Below are 21,233 nucleotides of genomic sequence, written 5' to 3'. Positions count from 1 at the left end.
CCTGATTGAAGAAATAATTTAGTACTGAGTTCTGGTTTTCAGTTACCCAAAACAGTAAAACAAGATGGTTCTGCCATTAACAGTGTTGTTAATAACACTAATTTAATATTTTTTCAAAAAAGCTATGATTTAATATAGAATATGGTAATGAGTTCTGGCTTTCGGTTCTCCAAAACACCAAATAGACGCAGAGTTTCCAGTAAAACAAGGCGGTTCTGCCATTAACAGTGTTTATTTGCACGTATAAACGTAGTAAAAGGCAATACAGATTAGGTCAGGCACAAAGTACTATACTTCTTTGCGGTTTGTAAAGCGATGGTGGAATTTCGTGTGGCTCTACGCAGGGCGCCCCACTCGGTGTCGGATGTGCAGAATAAGTTATACAAAAAACAATCACAAGTCACAAGCAAATAGAATCAACCAGAGGCATGGGGCCGAGGCCTGCGCTCGCCCGGCCAAATGCACACAGCTAGGTAACACAAAGAGCAGAGCAGTCGATAACACAGAGCCAGTTGGTCGATAGAAACTATTTTATGCTGATAAGGCTTAAACAGATGGATCTACTAGAGCTAAGTGAAGCAGCCCGGCCCGGCCTAGGAGTACTGCGTGTGCGGGTTCACATTGATCATCTCCATGTTGCTGCTGGGGGAACAGAAATAAAACGTTGATTAGTTCGAGGGCCCTTAAGACAGTCAATCACATCCCCCGATAAGGACTACGGCTACCACTACCATCAATCGCTACTTTAAATGTGAAATACTTATCGCGCACCGAGCAAAGCTAAATTGGCCATGGGAGGGAATGCTGCTTCAATGGGCTATGAGGTATTCCCGGCACTTAGCGCACCTAGTGCACTACTATGCTGTGGAGGCGGAAGTGGATAAGGCGGGAAGGTATCGATGGTAATGAGGGTGAAATGGGGTTGGGCCAATGGGCTCTCGGCGAGCGGAGCTCACCTGCGGTTGCATCGCATGTGGATGAAGAGCAGGGCCAGGCCCAGGGTGATGCAAATGGCGCCGACCACAATGTACGCGATGCCCAGGAAGGGATTCTTGCCGCCGAGCACCGAGGTGGTGGACAGGATCATGCGCTTGGTGCCGTCGAACGAGACCACCGGATACTCTGCAAGGTCAGAGACAGGAATGATGGAAGGCACTAACCACAATGTCATCCCAACTCACGGTAGGTGATGTTCAGCGTGTAGTTTCCGGCCTTCAGGCCATTCGCATATTGGGTGTTCGTCTGGTCAAGACGACGATAGAGCTTCCGGAAGCTGGGCAGAGCGGCGGTGCGCATCCACACGATCAGATCCTCGTTCTGGAAGCCGTTGTTCTCCGGATTCTCCGGGTCCAGCTCGGCCAAGCTCTTCTGCCAGAAGATTGGCTTGGCAAAGTCCTCGAGGGAGACGTTGAGGTTGCCCTCCGGGTTGCGGAACTTCACCCGCTTGTCCGACGGCCAGGCGATGCCCGTCTTCAGCAGCTTGATCTCGTTGCCCGCCTGCAGCAGGGTGAGCGTGTCTGGAAGGGATCAGGGTTAGTGGGGGTTCAAGCGAGTTGGCGAGTTGCCGTACCATTGAACAGTGAGTTGGCGATGGCGCCGCAGGGCGCAATGGGCTTCCGCGACTCCGGATCGTAGGAGAAGGGGTCGCAGTCCGAGCTGGGCGTTTGCGACAGGTGACCCAGCAGCTGCTCGTCGTCCCGTGACTTCACATAGCGCCGATGGTTCTGGTAGTAGTTGGTGAGCCCGTAGTACATGTACACCACGCCCTGCGGAAGTCAGGAGAATAGTGGAATTATTAATGCTACTGCGTATGTTGTTTGTGGCAGTAAAACTTAGTAGGATTAGCTTACGATTTATAAAATTATTACAGTTTAACAATGAAATAGGTTATAATCAAATCAAAATAATATTAAAAAAAAATATTTATTTTTTATATTTACAAGATTAATTCAATTAAACTTAAAATTGGCCTAAAATTAAAATCTAGAGGACAAATTGCTTACTGAGTTTGAGTTTGATAAACCATTTATTTTACCTTTTATTATTTTTATTATTATTATTATGATCAAAAGCTGTTTCTGATTTATTATAGTAAACACAAATAATGGTATTGAAACCCATTTTAAAGGGTGTTGCCTAAAAAACGCAAATTTGTTGCAATGTGAAACTTTGTAGGAAAGTCTTTTAGATAAGAATTTGTATGCATAATTTTTGTAGCACATAAAAAACTTCAAAATAAAGTATACAAAAGATTGTTATCAAACATTAAAAATTAGAAATTGGGCACATATCGCTCTGTATGTATTGCATATTATACAAATTTTACAAATTTGATGTTGTAAAAGGTAAGAACAGGTTGTTAAAAACTTTATAGATTGTAAAACTAACTATGGTGTATGGAAAAAAGTCTAGCTGATCAGGATAGTTGAGTAATAAATAGGTGACATATCTGGGCTCAAAATCCCTTTTAATAATAGAAGCTATAAAGATATTATTTAAAGAAGTACAAGGCTACCTTTTCTGGATTATAGCGTATGAAAAACTGGTCTAAAAGATCAGGATATTTCAGTTAGGATAGGTTATATACTTGGACTGTAAAATCGCTTTTAAGTAAGTGATAGCCATGAAGCCATGATTATATTATTAGTTTTATGGAATATGCTGCATGGAAGTGATCTAACTTAGGATATTCAAGGAATGAAGAATCCCTTTGCTATGATGAAAGCCATGATGATACTATTGGACAAACTGCTGGGTTAGCTGCTCAAACTACTTCCGGCTACCCCCAACTCACATTGAAGTCCTTGGGGAGGACGAAGGGCACCTGGCAGGTGCACTTGCCGCCGGCGTTGGCCTCCAGGTACTCCGCGCAGGTGGCGTTCCCGCCCGTCGGCCGGCACTTGGTGTAGTCGATGATCAGCTCGTTGGCGGTGTTGCTCAGGTGCAGCAGGACGACGCCGATGGGTATGAAGAGCACCCCGATCACGAAGAAGGTGGGCAGGACGGTGCGGGCGGTGAGGACGGGCTGCCAGGCGGGCAGGCGCTGCTGCTTGAAGGCCGAATCTGTGGACGGCAGTGGGTGGTGGGAGCAGGCGGAGAGTGTCAGTGCTAGGGCGGGCAGGCGTGACCTCATGGCCTGTGCAGGGCCCCCAGGATGGGCCCCGCAATCGATTGGCCCCTCATTGGACATTAGTCACTCCCCTTATCACTTGTTACGCTCGCCAGTGTGCGTGCGCGCGAGTGCGCGCTGGCGAGGGAGTGGGCGGGGGAGTGTACTCGAGTCAAACTGGGTTTTCACCTGAAGGTCGCTTGGACTTGGCCGCCGCGCTCTCCTCGTTCTCCGCTGGCTGCGTGGACATGGCGGCTGCTCTGGTTTCTCTCTGGGATCGGCTGGCTCCTTGGAAAGCTCTCTTGCTCGTCCACTCGCTGCAGGTACGTCCAATTGAATAAAGTAAATACAATAAATTTTCGGATCAGCGATGGCACCACATGAGTCATCGATACACATCGATAGGTGGTATCGGTGGAATATTCGCAGTTCTTATCAATATTTTATTTACTTACAAAAACGGCTATTAAAAGCTTACAACTATAATCTAATTGGCAAATAGCGCACTTATGTAAGTAAATTTTAATATTTTTAATTTTTTAATTTTTTTTATAATTTAATTGAGATGGGTAATCGCTCGATAGCTTTTTAAATTATCGATTATATTTGGTGTTGCCAGATCATTTTCAAACGACCGTTACAAAGCCACAGTTTCATTCATTTATTTATTTTACAACATTTTCCTTAAAAAGTTAATTTTTTTGTAAAAGTCATGGTACATGTTGGAAGTTAATAACAAAAATATATGCAACTTATAATGGTGCTCAATGGACATTTTATTGTAAGAACGAATCGGACAAAAGCAACTCGTAGTTAGAGCCTAAAAATATAAAAGTATCCGGAATATTCTTAAATTATAGGAAGTCGAGTTCTTTATCCTTTTTTGTTGCTAAAATTTATATTTTTAATTTAGAAAGGTTTTAAGCACTATTAAAAAGGAAATACTTTTGGGAACCAGTTGGTTGGTTGCGAACTTCGGTGAAATCTAGCAATGTTAAGAACCGGAAACAGAGCTGCCAGATAAGAAGATTTTGAATTATTTGTTCTTTTCTTACCTAAAAGAAATATTTCAGGAACAACCATTTTAAGGTGTCTGATTTAAATTTATAGCAAAAATATAGCAATTCAAGTGGAAACAGAAAAACAAACATTTTTCCAGGTCCTCCATCCAAAGCTTTAAAACACAAGCCACAGCGGTTTTATTTTTACAACTCGATCGTCATTTTTATTTGTAATTTTATGGTAAATCATTAAATGTAATACAGAAATTAGCAAAAAAAAAAATATATAGGCTGCAATCAATATTTAATAAGTACAGTTAATAAATTAATCAGTAGCGTATAATTGAACTAAACTAAATGTGAACTGCGGGGGAGACTAATTTTTAGTAGGGGGATTACGTGGTACAGACAGGGGTTTTATTTCAAGAGTACACTGCAAGAAGTCGGTGAGCGCTTCTCCCACTGTAATTAGGAAATAAATGCATTATTAATTTAAATATAACAATTTAACTTTTCTCCTCTTAACGTTGCTTCTTTTTTTTAATTTTTAGTATTTACACAGAGTTTACATTCAAGAATTACATAGATTATTATGTTTTTAATAATTTCTTTTGCATTTTTCAACACATTTTGGCGTTGTAACTTTTCCTCCAACCGGCAAACTTTGAGTTTGGCAAACAATTGTCCACAACATAAAATAAATGGGGTTTCGCTGTAGGAAAACGCCAGATATTCCGCGGAGACTTTATAATAGATTTAAAAAAAAATTTGAGTAGCACCTAATAAGTGTGGATTTTCTCTGTATTTATTTCCATGCCTCGGCTGCTGCCCAAAATGGGGGTGTGGCAGTATGGGGCAGCATTTGCTTCACTTTCTCTCCGTTTCGCGTCTCGATTCTGAACTTATAACTTTGATATTTCCATACTGGCTATCACTCACATTCGCTCATCGTCTGCATTCAGTCAATATATTTCCATACATTCGGCTCATTCACTCACTTAGCCTAGGTTCCTTTCGACTCCGCTCATTCGCTCCCTTCTTTAGTACAGATTAATATAGCACTTGTTCAACTTTCCTCGACATTTTTGCAATAAAACAAAAACACAAAAGTCTAAAAAATTGCAAAAAAAAAAATATAGGTTTTGGGGTTGCCACCGAAATCGCCAGGCGCTGAATTCGGGTGGGGTTTTTATAGTAGTTATTTAGTAACGCTTAGCGATTTCCGTAGCATCCCCGAATATGTTTGTTAAAGTTAAAAAACCTTTACGCGTTAGAAAGTTCTTCGTGACGTGACTAGGCAAGTTTAAATGTATTGTTGTTTTGTTTTAACAATGTTGTCCCTCTTGTTCTCCAGATTTGTAGCTCTCAAGCAGCAGGAATATCACTTGAAAGTGATATATTTTTAGGGAATTATCATCCACTGGCACCTCCCGTCGACATCGCCTCAACTAAGCGCTCGATTTTAGTACGTCTTAGAGCCGTTTCGTTGTTTTAGTACGTTTGAATTTGGTTTAGTGCGATGTTAGAAGTATTTCGCGGTTTTGTTAATTCTCTGGATGTTTTCGCTGCGTTTTCGTGTTAAACTCGAGGACTTCGTGGGTCGTCTACAGATGCTCGTCGCCGTGGTATCCGTTCCGAAGAGGCTGCCGCTCCTGCGAGTGATCCGTGGGTCGGTTGCGGTTGAAGAAGCCGCACTGTAGTGGTTAAAAAATGGGAGATTTTTAATTAGAAAAGTGTGTATTATTTTTTTTGAATTTTCAGAAATGTAATAATTAAAAAAAAAATAGGGTTTAGAAATTAAAATCAAACTCAGTCTTTAAAATAAAAAAAATATATTAATGGTTTTTTTCGCTTTTAAAAATTTTTCTTTGAGGAAAGTAATTCAGAAATATAGATTTTAATATAATTTATAAGAACTGACAATTTGATGAGGTTTAGTATCTTTCTAAGTTAATATCAGTTGATAAACAGGAAAAATTGTTTCATTATCACTCTAATATTATTCAATGTTCAACTTTTACAAGTAAATTTAACTATGAATATCAATTTAATAAGCAAGCGTCTATAACCCACCTTGTAGAGCAGCCAGACGAGCAGCAGGAAGATGAGTGCTCCCGCGCAGGCGGCCAGGACGACGACCCACAGGGGCACCAATTCGGGCTGCTGCAGGGGCTCCGGCTCCGCCTTGTAGAAGATCTCGTGCGTCTTGACGATCGGATCCTTCGGGGCTCCGATGAAGGGCAGCAGCACGACATTGGCCACCGCCAAGGTGGACACATTGAGTGGCACATTCGAGGCCAGCTTCTCCATGGTCTTGGCCACCATGCGCGCCCGGATGGCCACGAAGGCGGCGTCGCCGTCCTCGGTGCCCAGGTTGGTGACCACACACCGGATGGTCTTGCACTTGGCCGACTTGCACGGCGAGTTCAGATCGATCTGCTGGCGCTGGCCCTCTTCGGCCTCCTCGGCCGCCTCATTGGATCTCCGCAGGCGACGTTGACCACCGGAGCTGCTCGAACTGGAGCTACTGCTGCTGCTGCTGCTGCTCCACTGGCCCGGGGTGGCCTGCTGCAGGTTGTCCTCGTCGTAGAAGTCCTCGTTCTCGCGGCCATAGTAGGGCTTGCTGCCCGAGGAAAAGGTCACATGGTGGGTCTGATAGCCACCGGGTGCTCCACTGCCGCTGTACTGGGTCTGGCCCTGGTAGGATGTCTGCAGCGGGTGTCCCGCTTGGAACTGGGCCTGGTTCTGACCCTGGTAGTGCCCCTGGCTGCCGCTGGCGAACTGGCCCTGGCTTTGGCCCAGACTCTGGCTGGGATTCTGGTACTGCTGCTGACTCCTGTACAGCTCGTTGTCCACATTGCCCCGGTTGAGGGTGCCCAGATCGAAGCCACCGGCATGGAAGTTGCCATTGCGACCGCCAAACTGGGACTTATCACTGAAGGTAACGGGGGAACCCAGTCCGCCAGAGCCGCCGGAACCCGCCAAGAGGATCTGCTGGCGCTGCTGCTGCTGTTGCTGCTGCTGCTGACTTGGCCAAGTGCGGTAGTTGGAGGAGCCGCTGGAGCTGCTGGAGCTACTGGACTGCTCCACGGGTCTGGCCATCTGGATGTGGCCCTGGGTGCTGTGACCACGCAGTTGAGCGGATGGAGCACCCAATCCGGAAGAGGAGCTGCTGGTGGAGAAGGTGGTGAAGCTGCTCTGATTCATCCTGGGCTCCTGCACCGCCTGACTGGCGCGATCTCGATGAATGATGGAGGCATCTCCAATCGACTCCAGCTTATCCTCATCCAAACGCTCCTGCACCTGTTTGGGTGTCAATCTGTTGCCCGCATCCGTGGTGTTGCCAACAATGACACCCTGCACGAATCCCTGGCCCTGGGCCTTCTCCACATGACCGCCAGCGGCTTCAGATTCGGCGCTGGCCCATCCCGATGAGTTGACAGATTGCCCAGACACCTGAACCGAATTCGAAATGGCACCCTGGGCCTGCAGATACGATTTCCTTACCAGCTTCTCGTCCAGCTGCAGATTGTACTCGTTGACCGCCACCTGTTCGCATTGGATCTTGCCACCGGTCTCCGGCTGATTTAGCAGGTACATCAGGGCGTCGCCATTGATGGTCTCGTAGGGCAGATGGATGTTGACCTCCGCCTCCTCGATGATCGAGGGGCGATTGTTGCGGATCTCGTAGATGTGCACCACCTGTGGTCCGATATCGTCCTCCTTGGTGGCGTTGCTCAGCACCTTGTAGTCGTCGGCCTTGTACAGCTGGTAGTCGGGCAGCGAGGTGCCCTTGATGTCCAGGTCGGTGTCCACCCAGATGCCCACGCTCTGGCGGATCTTGTTGTCGTAGTCGGAGCCGGGCTTTTCCAGATTCGTGGAGTTGGCCTCCCAGTAGAAGTCGTAACTGGAGGAGCTGCCATATTTTTTCTCCGGCGCCAAAATTATCTTGAAATTTGCCTAAAAGGGAATGAAAAATAAGGATTAGATGGGTTTTATAAATTGGAATGTGTCACAGAAAGCGAAAGGGATCTTAAAATACTTTTGAAGGTGTTTAAAAATAAGCTTTTTAGTTCTTTGGAAATTTTTCATCATTTGTTGCACCCTTTTGGGCACCTTATTTAAATTTTATAAAAGGTGTCTAATAGTATACTTTCTCATGTTTTTTGTCTAATGCGTCTTTGGTATATAAATTATTTTTAAATTATTTTAATTTTACTGGAAACTCAACCTACGACAACAGCAAAATGCTGCTGGCCAGCTTCGCTGACGACGTCTGCTTTCTCAGCTCCTCGAACAGTGAGACCGAGTCTTCACAAACGCTGCAAACCTACCTCAACGAATTCGAGAAATGGGCCACGGCGAACAATATCAAAATCAACGAAAGCAAATGCGTAAACGTTTGCTTTACGTTACGCCGAAAAACAACTCCGGTGGTCCACATTAATAATGTGGACATAGAGCAAGCGACTAAGGCGAAATACCTAGGCCTCACACTGGACAAACGCCTAACCTTCCGAGAACATATTGCCAGAGTCGTCAAAATGTGCAACCTAAAGCGGAACCAATTATTCTGGATGCTAAACAAGAAAAGCAAACTATCTCTAAGATGCAAGCGGCACATTTATCAACAAATCATCGCACCAACTTGGAGATATGGAATCCAAATTTGGGGAGTGGCGGCTGCGTCCCACCGAAAACGTTTCCAAACCGTCCAGAACAAAACATTAAGACAAATCACTGGCTGTGAGTGGTTCGTTAGCGGCCAAACGCTTCACAATGACCTAAACCTGAGTCTTGTTGAAGACCAAATATCGTTCTTCTCAAGCAGGTACAACGACCGTCTAACTGCCCACCGTAATCGTCTAGCCCGGAGATTACAGGGGGCTATCCCAATTCGCAGGCTCAAAAGAAGACATTTTGGGCTGCTCCTAAGAGACTAATATGAATATATTATTTACTTGAAACTAGTCGTAATTTGATCTACTCCTATATACCAAGTTGAAAACTAATTATAATTTATAATTAAGAGATTATTTACTTAAGAAAACATTTAGGTTAAAGGCTTTAATTAGATCTGTTCCTGGATTATATTAAATAAAGATGTTAATTAAAAAAAAAAAAAAAAAAAAAAAAAAACTGGAAACTCAGAAAGGTGTCTAAAAGTATGCTTTGTCACTTTTGCTGCCTACTTTTAAGCACACCAATAAGTGATTTCAAAGCCCTAGAGGTTTTTAAGTCTAAACATATTTTTATTTCACTAAAGCTTCACTCACAATTTTGTTCGACTCCAGGGGATTTCCAATGTCGCACTTGAGCGTGTGGTTGTTCTCCGGAGTGGGGGCTGAGCAGGAGATGGGCGTGTCCTTCTTCTCGCCCAGCTGCTCCACCTTCCTGTACTGAAGATCCGGCGGGGTGACCATGTAGAAGGCGGCCTCGAAGGCATCCTCGTTGGTGTTCGAGATGAGGACTTCGATGACCAAGGGTTCGAGTGATCCAAAGAGATACTTGTCCACGGTTCTGGAAATCAGATCAGAAAATTAACGAGGAATTCTAGAGGAGATCAAAATAATACCCACTTGACTTCGAGCTTGAGATCTGGTTCGCAGATGTTGTCGGGGCCACAGTTCTTCTGAATGTTGATGGCATCCCTGAGGACGATCTCCCGGTTCTGATCGATAACGGGTTCCAGAAGGCTGCGCCTTTGCCGGACCATGGGATTCAAGGGACGACTGCTGCGCAGATTGTAGCGGGCCTCGACCTCCAGCGGGGTCAACTTATCCTGCACCTTGTCCAGCAGATAGACGGTCTCATTCAGGCAGTACCTCTGGCCATAGTTTAGCCGGATGGTTTGATTCCTGATATTCTTGCCCTCGTCCCGCAGGAAGAACATGCGCGGATTGGGCAGCTTCTTGGCGTCCAGCAGCCAGGACACATCGAAGTCCAGTTGCTCGGGGAGATAGCGACCGGTGTAGCTCCAGCAGGTGGTCAGGAGCATGCAAGGCACCTTCTTGTGGTCCCTGAACAGCTGGCAGCTCCGATCGTCCAGGCTGATCAACTTGGAGTTGCTGGCAAAACTGGTCTCGGCATTGACGGCGGCCACTGGCCGGGATTTGAAGATGAACACCTGGCCGGAACTGTAGGCACCGACGGCCAGATCTGGATAGGTATTGCCGTCCATGTCAAGGCCACCGGAGAGGGCGAATCCAAAGGTTTTCGGGTAGGGAGCTCCCTCCACAATCTCTTCCGATCTGATGATCTGCGATGGCTTGGCCAGCGGACCCAGTGGCGACCCGTGGAAGATGTAGACCACGCCGCGGCCCTCGGGTCCGTCGTAGGGAGCACCCACTGCAAAGTCCCCGTAGCCATCGCCATTCACATCGCCCAGGGTGGTCAGGGCCAGGCCGAATCTTCCCTTGCTGTGCAGACCATCGCGAATGTGCTCCGTGGTCCAGCGCTTCTCCTCGCTGGGTCCTCCCTGCAGCAGGATGTACACCCTGCCCACATCGTACTTGCCCTCCACATTGTCGGGATCCGTGTACATGGGTGCGCCGATGAGCAGATCGTCCAGGCCATCGCCATCCACATCGCTGGTGGCCAGGGAGTAGCCAAAGTATTCGCCAATCTGGCGACCCGTGATATTGAAGATATTCGCCATGTTCCAGCGATTCACGACGATCCGTCCCACGAGATTACCACCTCGGGGCATGCCGATGGCCACATCCTCGCTGCGATCCCCATCGAAATCGCCGGTGACCATGGAGTAACCCAAGTAGGAGTCGTCATTCTTCGAGGCGCTTTCCGAGGTGGAGAACACCTGGTTCTCCGGCCTGGTCACATCGTGGGAACTGGCCATACCTGGGGATGTGGTAAAGAACTAGGGTTACAAACACTGGCCAGGGCGTCGGGATATCATCTCTATTGAAACGTTTGTTTTATTTTTTGGGTGAGTTTGGTTTGCTTCAGTTGCGGTGGAAAAATAGGGCTACACATAGTTTTTAAATATAAATTCTTATTAAAAGAATACCAGAATAACAATCAAATCACTATGTTTAAGAAATCTCTTTAAAATGTAATTTTTGGTGTCTAAAAGTAGGCAGTGCTAAGTTTTAAATATTTTGCTGCCTACTTTTAGACACCTATAATGGTTTTTATAATAATTTGACTATTCTTGTGATTCGCGTAGTATCTGAATATCATTTTTAATTTTTAAAAAATAGTTTTAAATTTGTGTTCTTAAACTCCTATTTTTCTGACCGCAACTGTTCTGGCGCATATGGCTAAATGGGCATGCTGGGCAAGAACAAACAACGATATCAACGATGATGGGCACATGGTGAGATGGCACATGGAACTATTAACTACTCCCAGCCAAGGAAGCCACAACAACAATTACCACAAGATACTACACTACGTTTTTGGATGATTACGTGTATATGTCTGATTACAGGGGCACTACAACAAACATGCTGGGGAAACGAGCTGAGATTATGATTAGTTTGCATTCCAGTTAGTACAGTCAAGGCCCGAAATAAGCGACATGCTCTTAAGAATATAAACTAAGCAGATTTTGAGGGCAGACGAAAGGTACGGTACAACTGGGGCAGCAAGAGAAAATTTATGTATTTCATTTTATTCAAAAATATTTCACTTCCTATAATTAGTTAAAAAAAATGTTGGCTAACTCCCTAATACTCCCCAAAAAACCATTGCCCTTTAGCCTTATCAATTTTATAAATAGCTGAACTATAAATGTAGAGAATAGACATTTTACAGCTTGTTAGTAAAATTATATTGTAACTTCTATAATTCTTGTAATTCTTGTAATTCTTGAAATGTAAAACAAATTGTTTAGAAATTTGTTTACTCTTCTTAAGAACAGAAAATATAAAATCCCTTAATATTTCCGAATTTTGTTCCAATTTTCATAATAGTAAAACCGTGTTCCGAACTAAGAACCCCTCTTTTGAATAGTTCAGCTTTTTGAAATAAAATATATTGTTGCATACTTTGTGACAGCTTTCAAAAGAAAGTAAAATATTTTGAATACAACCATAAGATCTCTCTCTCTGCCGTTCCGTGACACCTTTGTCAAAGCCACCCCTTTGGGGATAACCCAGGATCAGACGAAGAAGAAATCAATTACATACATAGCATTCTTAAAACCATTTCTTTTTCATCGAGTTGATCCTAAAATGAGAAAAGCGGTTAGGCCAACAACCATTAAAGCACATTTTGGCAAAGCGGGAGGTACGTAGTTTTTTTTTAACCCTCTGTAACCATAGATATTAATAGGCAAAGCTTTCTAGAGACTTCTGTTGGGCCCCATCGAACAAATCTATATAGTTTGCTTTTTTTCGATGGGTGGTCCAGGGTGTTTTCTTATATCGATGGATGATGTTGGATAGAGTTTTCATGAGGTTTGATTTGATGTTTTATTTTTGATCGTCAGACACCGTTAATGGGACTCTCAATGGCGTTTGTGTTTATGTGGGTGGGTGTTGGTGTTTAGGTACTTTTTTTGAGCTGGGTTAATTTTCGTAGGTACAGTTTCGGTTGAGTTTTGATTTTTGAGGCAGTGGGTGAGAAGCATAGTTGCTGTTTCTTTTTTGTTTATTTTAATTTACGTTTTTTTGCGTTTTTATTATTATTACCTCCAGTGCCGAAGGGCTGATAAAGAGGCGGCTTAAATGGAAACTCGGCATCGGGCGGTATCGAGTAGGTTTGTCCTTTTTATGGTTTTTGTTTTCGGTATATCGGGGTTTTCGATTTTTTTTGATAGCAACAAAAGTTGTAGGGAAGAATGTTGATTGGGATTCGGTATTGGTTTTCGGGTTCGGGTGATCGAGTGGTGCGGTTCGGTTTTTTGGGAATCGGTACAGAATGCATTACACATTTTCATTTGAAGTTCGGTACAAAATCACATGCATTTTGCCCCGACACACGGGATATTGATTGAGTGTAGAGTGAGACAGAAGGTGGAGGAGGGAGCAAAAAATATAAAGAGAAAGAGAGAACATAATTTTGATTAATCAGATCAGGAAGAACATTACGCGTTATACGGTACAGGTACAGTTACGATTACAGTTAAAGATACGATTACAGTTACAGTTAACGTTACAGTTACAGTAGAAAGTCGTGTATCAGGTACGGTACAGTAAATGCAGCTAACTTCAATAGGGTTAACATTAACATTAAGTTACGATTAACAAAAGTCACGATTTACGGTTATATTGCTGACTCCTGCTGTCGAGTTGTGAATGATATTGGAGTTAGCAAAATACAGTATTTTTTTAATTTTAATTTTCTGTGTACTACTCAGGTATTGGGTACAATTTTGAAAGGTACAATATTGTTAGCTTTTGGCAGCGACAATGGTGCGACGTTAGGCCAATTGGGGTTAAACGATTCGGAGACAACAACTCGACAACACAATATATATAAATCGACGTCACGAAACTTAGTCAACTCTACTTATTCGATAACTGTGCATTTGGAAATTGTAGCTTTGGGATACAAAATTGTACCTAACTTTTAAAATTGTATATCTTTGTTTATAATAAAAAACACAATTATCGATTTTTAAAAATATTTTTCATGTAAGAAAACAACTTTACAAATGTACCTTAAAATTGGTAGATTTTAGTGTAAAATTGCTTTGACTCCACTTTTCAAGTGTTTCTACAATCTACCTAAGAATTTTTTATCGACTAGACGAAGTTACAATGCGACATGCACTCTAAATACTTCTTAGTTTTTAGCTTAATCTAGCATTCCATCTTCTACAGATGCATATTCTATGATACCCACTTAGAACTACCGATTAAGTGTTAGAGACTGGAAAACCTTATTGTAGAGGATCGGTATTACGATACAAACATATAACTAGACCCATATTATGTGGATTATATCCACTGAATTACGTATCCATTAAGTTACTTAGGTTAAGGACTATCAATGGAGAAAAAAATTAAACACACGAGGGGATAAATAAGATAAACTTAGCTAGGGAAAACTAGGTTAATGCAATCACTTTGATTTTGTACATCGGAGGGCAATCAAAATTCAATATTTTCGTGGGCTTTATAGCTAGAGGAAGGACGAGGACAAATGCTAAATGAAAACGGGGATAACGAAATTCAAATTTCAAACCAGACTACGTGTGCGTGGGTGTGTGTTCTTGTGTTCGATCGGGATCGTCTAGGGTTTAAGGATATTACTTATAGTTCTAGCTATGACTAAATACATTGGATAAATTTCGATGGTCTCGATGAGACACGAGGTACTAGAAAGAGCAGCAACTTCAAAATACATACAGTAAAAGTAACTCGTCTCAAGAGACAAAAAGGTATTGAGGTACGGATAAATAAATAAATCAGAAGTAGAACAACGGTACACGGTACATGTGGGAAAAACGTGCACTTACCTTGCCAGTACCAACTGCCAGGTGCGCCAATAAACAAGCGCGATCCATTCTGCAACGGGAGAAAAAAAGGTTACAGACATATAAACATGTGTAGGTATATAATAGTCAAATCGAATGCTGGGGATGCAATTGTGAATGCAAATGTTATGCCACGATCCCAACGAGGTGCCAACTAAACGTGCCCATGTCTGTCCACCCGTCTGCCTCTTCCGAGCCATTCCATGCATATAATAACTCAATGAAACCCAAAAAAAGAGAGGAAAAAAGGGGACCTTTTGGAGGTCTAGAGATCGGATTTTAGTCTTCTCGACGCAGATAGAACTTGGAATGCTCTTGGTTTGATTGAGCATATGTAGTAGAGTCAAGCTTTTCCTTGAAATAATTTGAACTTTTAAAAATTTTTAAGCATAAAATGACATTTTACCACATTCTAAATTCCTCAATAGTTATAAATAGAGTTCCGAAATCACTTGAAAAATAATCTAAAAGTATGCTGCAGTATATTTCTTGTTTCATAGTTTTTCACTTCATACTTTTCGACGTTTTACCCACTCATGAATATCCATAGTCCCCTATTTTATAGGGTATACCCACTGAGTACTTACCCCGTTGATCGCTGCACTAAATCCAGCCTGACACGAGCCCTGGCGATGATAACCCCAGTTGTCTGCAAAGAGAGATGGAAATGCATAGCATAAGTGAGTGATTGGGCAAAAAAAAGAATGTAAAAGGGAGGCTGAGGCGAGGGAATGTCAGTCACACACAGTAGACCATTTAGGCATTGTGCGACTGGGATTGCGTTTGCGACTGCGATTTCATCATAAATGTTCGCAGGGCCCCGGGGTTTACGAAAAGGGAACGGTGTGTGGGACAATAAATTGCAAATAATTACCGATGCAATGCAATAAATTGCGCTGCTATTTGTCAGTCTAGAGCTGGACGAGAGTTGGACGAGCGTTGGAGCAACATAAAAGGATTAGAGCGCGCCTTTGGGGCAAGATCTTCGCCTGCCAAAGCGATGGACATTGAAATGAAAACACAACAATAAAAGCAGCCCCAACTGCCGAGCGGCAAACAAAAAGATCAAGACGAGGCCCAAAGTGGAGACGGCATCCGCAACTACATATATCCACATCCACATCCACGACCATTGCCGCACATCCTTTTGTTGGCCCCGCCTTTTGTTTGTTTGTTTGTTTGTCCGGCAAAGTGTCTGGCGAATGTTGCCTTGCTACCAAATACGAAATCACGTAACATCAGCTAAGAGATCAACAAAAAAGAGAGGAAGTCGAGCCCTAAGATACCCTTTTAGAACACTAACTTAGTCAAAAGTACTTTAATAAAGCAAAGTCTATTTGCGATTCAAGATATAATACGGCGAAAAGTATAGAACACAACCAAGGGAATTTAAGTGATTGATGTACAAAGTTTATGGCGCCCCCGGTGGGGCTTTTAGTTATATATTTGTTTTCGGCACCCCCGGTTGGACCCAAGATTTTTTTAAGCTATAATTTGCTAAACTGATGATGTCCTCTACCAAAGAAAAGGGTATTACCCGCGACAACAACAACTTTATGTCGCATGTGCGGATAAAAGCCAGGCCTCCAGTACAGAAAAAAAAGGAGTAGGAAAAGGGGGACTTGGACTTGGAGCAAAAACAACAGAGAAATCAACAGGCAGATCGTGCGTTTGATCAAATTAAACGATAACAATTTGTCTCGAAGTGTTTCAATTTGAGCGCAGCGACAGCAGCGACGGCAGCAACATGTTGCTGCTGGCACCGGCAATCGCATAAGTCAACTCTTTTACTCGGTTTTTTCTTCTTTTTTGATTTTTTCGTAACTCGTAACTCGCACACAGGTCCTCCTCTCGTACGTGAGCATACCCATGGCATTGTCTTCGCAGTTGTGTGTAGTAATTCCCATAATAAAATCGCCCCGTCTTGAATTACAATTAGTTTTTAGCAAGGGCACGCCGAGATCTCCGCTCCTTTGTCGACATTTCAACTTGGCTGTTGGTCACTCGATTGTTTTGTACTCTTCTTTGATTTACCCATGCCTTTTTTATGCCCCGTCCTGTGTTTCCTTTAACTATTTACTTTGGCATTTTGTGCGTTAAGTTGGTATTTATTGCTTTCAGTGATGTCGGAATGTGCTGAGCGGACTGTCAGGATGAGTTGCTGCCGATGTTGCTGCTAATCATTTCACAACAACAGCACTATGTCAGCATTAATAACGCAACAACGAGACCACTGGGAATCGAGTTGGCCCATTCGAATGTGCTTAGAATATATAAGTCGCCAGGTGGATTGAGCAATCGCCTCATAAAAGGGGCCTAAACTAACATCAAAATGCAACTAGTTCGACGAAACCGTCAGAAAAGGTTAGAGAAATATAATAAATTATTTAAATGGGTAACATCTTAAGATTTTTAAATATGACAAATGTTAATAAAAATATAAATTTAACTAGGTCAATATAATATATAATATTTTACATATTGTCTCACATAGCTCTGTGTTTATTTTATACAAAACGTGTTCTATCCGTAGAACAAAAATCCCATTACAATTTAATTACCCAAAAAGTTTGAAATATTTTCCAGAATGAATCAGTTCATTACAGCCACTTCAATTGACTCAGAGTTTTAGGCAAATCCAACGTACATCGCCATAATTTCCTTAGTCATTCCACGAACCAATAAGCAAACAAGTAATAAAAGAGCAAAAGCAAAAGCAAAAGCAAGAGCAATTCTTCCGTATGATAAACTAGTTCAAGAGTCACAACCCCAACTAATGGCCATATGCCAGCCCCCATGGAGAAAGACTCATACGTAAACACACATCTCTACGGATATAGCTCCTTAAAAATCCGAAAGATATATGCAGATGTACAGCCACTACATACGTAAGCTGAATGCTTTGCATCTGCGAGGCGAGGCTAAAAATAATCACACCTTCTCCCAACTTTGCGGAGGAGAAGGACGCGAATGCCCCATGTGTGCTCGATTTTATATGTACGCCCATTTATATAGACCTAGATATAGTCGGTATAAAGCGATGACTAACCAAACAAATTTGGCAGGCTGTCCCAAAGGCAAAAAAAAAAATGAAAAAGAAAAACACTGAATAATCGGAAAAGCAGGGAAAGTAATGTGAGGTAAAAGCGGGAAAAACAAATGCATCACAACGAAGAAAATAAAACTTTGAACATCGTATTAAATATTTTTAAATACACAAACATCGGAGGAGCAGCACTACAAACTACACAGAATGGATATGTTTTTCAAGTTTTCGTCGGCCCGTATTTGTCGGCTGTCAAGTCGCATAAATCTCTCATTCGATCCAGGTGGGTGGAGATCTTCTGGGTTGCAAAGGTTTACGATATAATCTGCCGCTGTTGGTTTATGCTTCCAAATTAATCACTTAGGGCTGAGATGGGTTGGGAAAATGAGCGAACATCAAAAACGGACAACTAAGTGGAATGTGTTCTTTCGAACAGCTGCAGAGTAAGATTTTACAGGAAGCTCTATTTCCATCGCGACCGAGCAATAAACTTTTCACGCCAAATAGGGTCTTGAGAAACTGTTCGAAATTCAAATTCTATTAAAAAGTAGGTGTGTCCGAGGTTAAATCTAGGGCTTAAGAAACATTTGTTTCTAATTCAAACTGATTTTGATGTTCCTTATTTCGAAAGGACGAAAATTAAATTTCTTGCCTACTAGATACAAATATATATCGAAAAAGTTAGGTTTTCCCGAATTCAAATCGCAGATATGGAATTTTTTTCTTATTTTAAATATTAATTGAATTTTTTTCTTTCTGAAAGCATTTTAATAACCGGCCCAAATTTATTTCTTTAAGCAAATACGTTCGAGTTCAAATCCTGTCCAAATCTAATAAAAAATGAATATGTCCGAGTTCAAATCCAGGGCTTAAGAAATATTTTTTTCTAATTCAAACTGATTTTGATTAATCTTAGAGTGAAGAAATAATAACACCACTTTTTTTTGCTACATACAAATTTTGGTTTGTTTGGTTCAAATCAAAGATATGTAATTTTTTTTGTAAGAAATATTGAAATTTTTTTAAATTTTTCTTAAAACGAAAATATTTGTAATCTGCCCAAAAAATCAGATCTTGTGCCGTAACTTGTACCATTCACCTCAATTGCTCCCCCACCGATTGTGGAGCGTTCTTGACACTTTTCACTTTCCCTCAAGTTGCCGTTATTCGATACTGGGGCACTACCAAAAAAATGAAAGAAAATAAAGCTAAGGAGAAAAAAGTGAAGCAACAAAAGCCGAAGGAATGCCAGCGACTGACAGTTTGAATTTCGCTTTTCAAGGGATTCCCTGCCGCTCGAATTACAGAATCACACCGAATCGGAGGTCGAATTAGGCCTGTGGTGTGGGTTAATGTTAATGTTAATCCCGGCCAGGGATTCCCGGTCCCTGCGATGCACGAATGGGTACTCACTTGTCCGGCAGGGGGAGACCTCGTAGAACTGCTCGAAGTTGTGCGAGGTGAAGCAGGTGCCCACGGGATCAATGCGGAACGCCTTCGATGGCGTCATCGTGTGGAACACATAGCGCGGTGCACAGGCCTGCAATGAGAAATGGAAATGGAAATCAATGGAGATGCAGTCAAGTGCACGTTGAGAAAATGTTTTAGCCCTCCCACGACATATACAACCATATATTTCAAGCTAAAAACTGCAATGAATTCATGTAGGAATACGAGTTTTCTGTTTTTACTGCATACTTTTGGACACCTTATTCTTTTTATATCATATATCTTATTTTTGAAAATGGTTTAAATTATTTTATATTTAAAAAACAGAGTCATATGTATAATTATTTATTTTTAAATTTCAAATATTTATTTTGATATTATTATAGCCTTAAATATTTTTTTCAGGTGCAAATGAAAGAGGCAGGGGCAGGCATGGAAATTATTTGGTGAAGATGTGAGACAATGGCAGGCCAGCAGCAACGGCAAAGTCATGGAGCTCTGCGGCCCTCCTAAAATGGCCAAAGCGAATTAACAGACCCCATATCCACCAAGCACAGTGGGGCTAAACAACTGGAAAAATTCTCAGCCCTTGGTTAAAGGTAATGTCCTAAAAAATCAGCAGTACTTTTAAGTTTAAATAAATGTTATGAAGAGAAGGGAATTTTCAAAATTTTCATTTCTAATTCTCATTCTTTTATATATTATAATTATTATATATAAATATATTTATTTTAAAAAAATATTTTTTAATAATTTATAAATAATATTTGTATACCAAGTAATAAAGTTACACTTTTTAAGAATAAACAACGATTTCTCTGAAACAAATAACCTTAGGTACCGACCCACTGTGCGTGGGGAGTGAGTTAGCCTCGTCGCATTGGATCGCCTCGCATCCCAGCCGATCTGTGTGTTTATATAGTTTTATAATGTATAAATGGCTGGCAGTTGGACATAAAACACGCACGGGACTCGGGGTCTCAGCCATCTCTGTCGCAGTGCCGTTCCAAATATGGTCAGCGGTTGGAGTTTTGTGGCATGAGGCATGGGGCATGGGGCAGGAACAGCCGAAGCGGCCGCAGCAGCAGGCATCAGCATCAGCGTCAAGATCTTAGGCCGGGCCATTGTCTCCGCACTGCAATTACTTTTACAAATTTATACATATTGTGCCATTTATGGCAACCAGTGGCTCTCTGTATCTGTCGCTTTTCCGCCCAGCCCCCATCCTTTTGGCAACTCTGACATAAACTCAAAATGACGCGCTATCGCCAAAAATGCATGCTGATCGGATATCGGATGGGAGCGGATGGCGGGGCCGTACCATTCAAATGCCCCATTGAATCACAAATCTATGGGCCAGGCCATATTATGCAAGCTGGCGCAGAATCGGGCAACGAAAATCACAGTCCAGCTAGCCCTACACTCTAAGAAACATAAGACCATATATGAAACCCACTTAAAGCTAAAGTGAACACATATATCATCACTGAATTCACGGAAAATATAAAGGATTTTACAAGTACTTATAAAAATGTCTAAAAGTATGCATCTATATATTTATAAAAATATTATTGCATACTTTTGAACACCTTGATAGATTTTTAATAGATTTCTAAAACATCTCTCTATACAAGCCATTATTATTTGATTTCTAAGATATATGATCCAGTAAAAATCAGTTAAAGAAACGGTTTAAAAACTGTGTTTTATAATGCCTAGAAAATGTTTATAATTCCCAAGTCGTTTTTTCACTACCACTGTTAGAATGAATCTTTGTATGTTTAGCCTTATGGCTCATATCTAAATAAACTACCTTCCAATACCTTGATGTTTTCCCTAGTGTATCCCCAAGAAATGGATAAATAATAAAAACAAGAGCCTGAGAGTGGGTCCAGACAATCGACTTGCCGCTGGGCACTCGGGGGAGCGATGAACAATTCAATTGAAATTCCCAACAATTGCCCGCGTGGACCATTGTCCATGCCATGATCAATAAGTTAATAGCAATTTCCTATTAAAAACTTTATTATCAGTTGCCCGGCAGACAGATTCTTTTGCGGACTTTGCGGCCCACAGTCTGCAGTTCGCGGTAAAATAGTTAGATATGCAAATGAGGAGCGGCCTGAGGAGAATGGATCCCGAAAACAGGTCCGCAGTTGCTCCTCACACCGAGCATTGAAATCA

The 21,233-nt window shown here is 42.2% G+C and overlaps 2 protein-coding genes across 7 annotated transcripts in view; both read right to left on the bottom strand.

Moving 5' to 3' along the window:
- Window positions 1-213: 213 nt before the first annotated feature.
- On the bottom strand, window positions 214-3,482 carry LOC108024837 (cell cycle control protein 50A). 3 transcript variants are annotated; one of them, XR_001768185.3, is made up of 7 exons: window positions 3,299-3,482; window positions 2,795-3,063; window positions 1,571-1,766; window positions 1,182-1,517; window positions 957-1,122; window positions 772-862; window positions 214-639 (listed from the first exon to the last, which is right to left on the bottom strand). XR_001768185.3 is itself a non-coding variant. In XM_017094973.3 (6 exons), exons 1-6 carry the CDS (start codon window positions 3,357-3,359, stop codon window positions 594-596), a joined length of 1,074 nt encoding a protein of 357 aa, XP_016950462.1. In that variant the 5' UTR covers window positions 3,360-3,481; the 3' UTR covers window positions 214-593. The 3 variants fall into 3 exon arrangements, 2 of the variants coding, with proteins under 2 accessions (XP_016950462.1, XP_016950460.1); XM_017094973.3 differs by lacking the exon at window positions 772-862 and having other exon boundaries at window positions 3,299-3,481; XM_017094971.3 differs by lacking the exon at window positions 772-862 and having other exon boundaries at window positions 214-642; window positions 3,299-3,480.
- An 824-nt stretch (window positions 3,483-4,306) lies between these two features.
- The window catches only part of LOC108024610 (integrin alpha-PS2), a 36,917-nt gene continuing 19,990 nt past the window's right edge, over window positions 4,307-21,233 (bottom strand). For 3 of the 4 annotated variants that reach the window (XM_050884881.1, XM_050884898.1, XM_050884892.1), the window contains exons 5-12: window positions 19,014-19,140; window positions 15,142-15,203; window positions 14,537-14,585; window positions 12,765-12,839; window positions 9,690-10,968; window positions 9,387-9,630; window positions 6,184-8,070; window positions 4,307-5,804 (exon numbers count right to left, since the gene is read on the bottom strand). In XM_050884881.1, coding sequence (XP_050740838.1) covers window positions 5,715-5,804; window positions 6,184-8,070; window positions 9,387-9,630; window positions 9,690-10,968; window positions 12,765-12,839; window positions 14,537-14,585; window positions 15,142-15,203; window positions 19,014-19,140 — 3,813 coding nt within the window. In that variant the 3' untranslated portion in view covers window positions 4,307-5,714. The remainder of the gene's footprint in view (window positions 5,805-6,183; window positions 8,071-9,386; window positions 9,631-9,689; window positions 10,969-12,764; window positions 12,840-14,536; window positions 14,586-15,141; window positions 15,204-19,013; window positions 19,141-21,233) is intronic. The other variant, XM_050884912.1, reaches the window with a different exon arrangement.

Source organism: Drosophila biarmipes, chromosome X, assembly GCF_025231255.1.
Source record: "Drosophila biarmipes strain raj3 chromosome X, RU_DBia_V1.1, whole genome shotgun sequence".
Taxonomy (NCBI): Eukaryota; Metazoa; Arthropoda; class Insecta; order Diptera; family Drosophilidae; genus Drosophila; species Drosophila biarmipes.
Note: the sequence above shows the minus strand (reverse complement) of the source record. Positions and strands in the feature narration are given on the sequence as shown.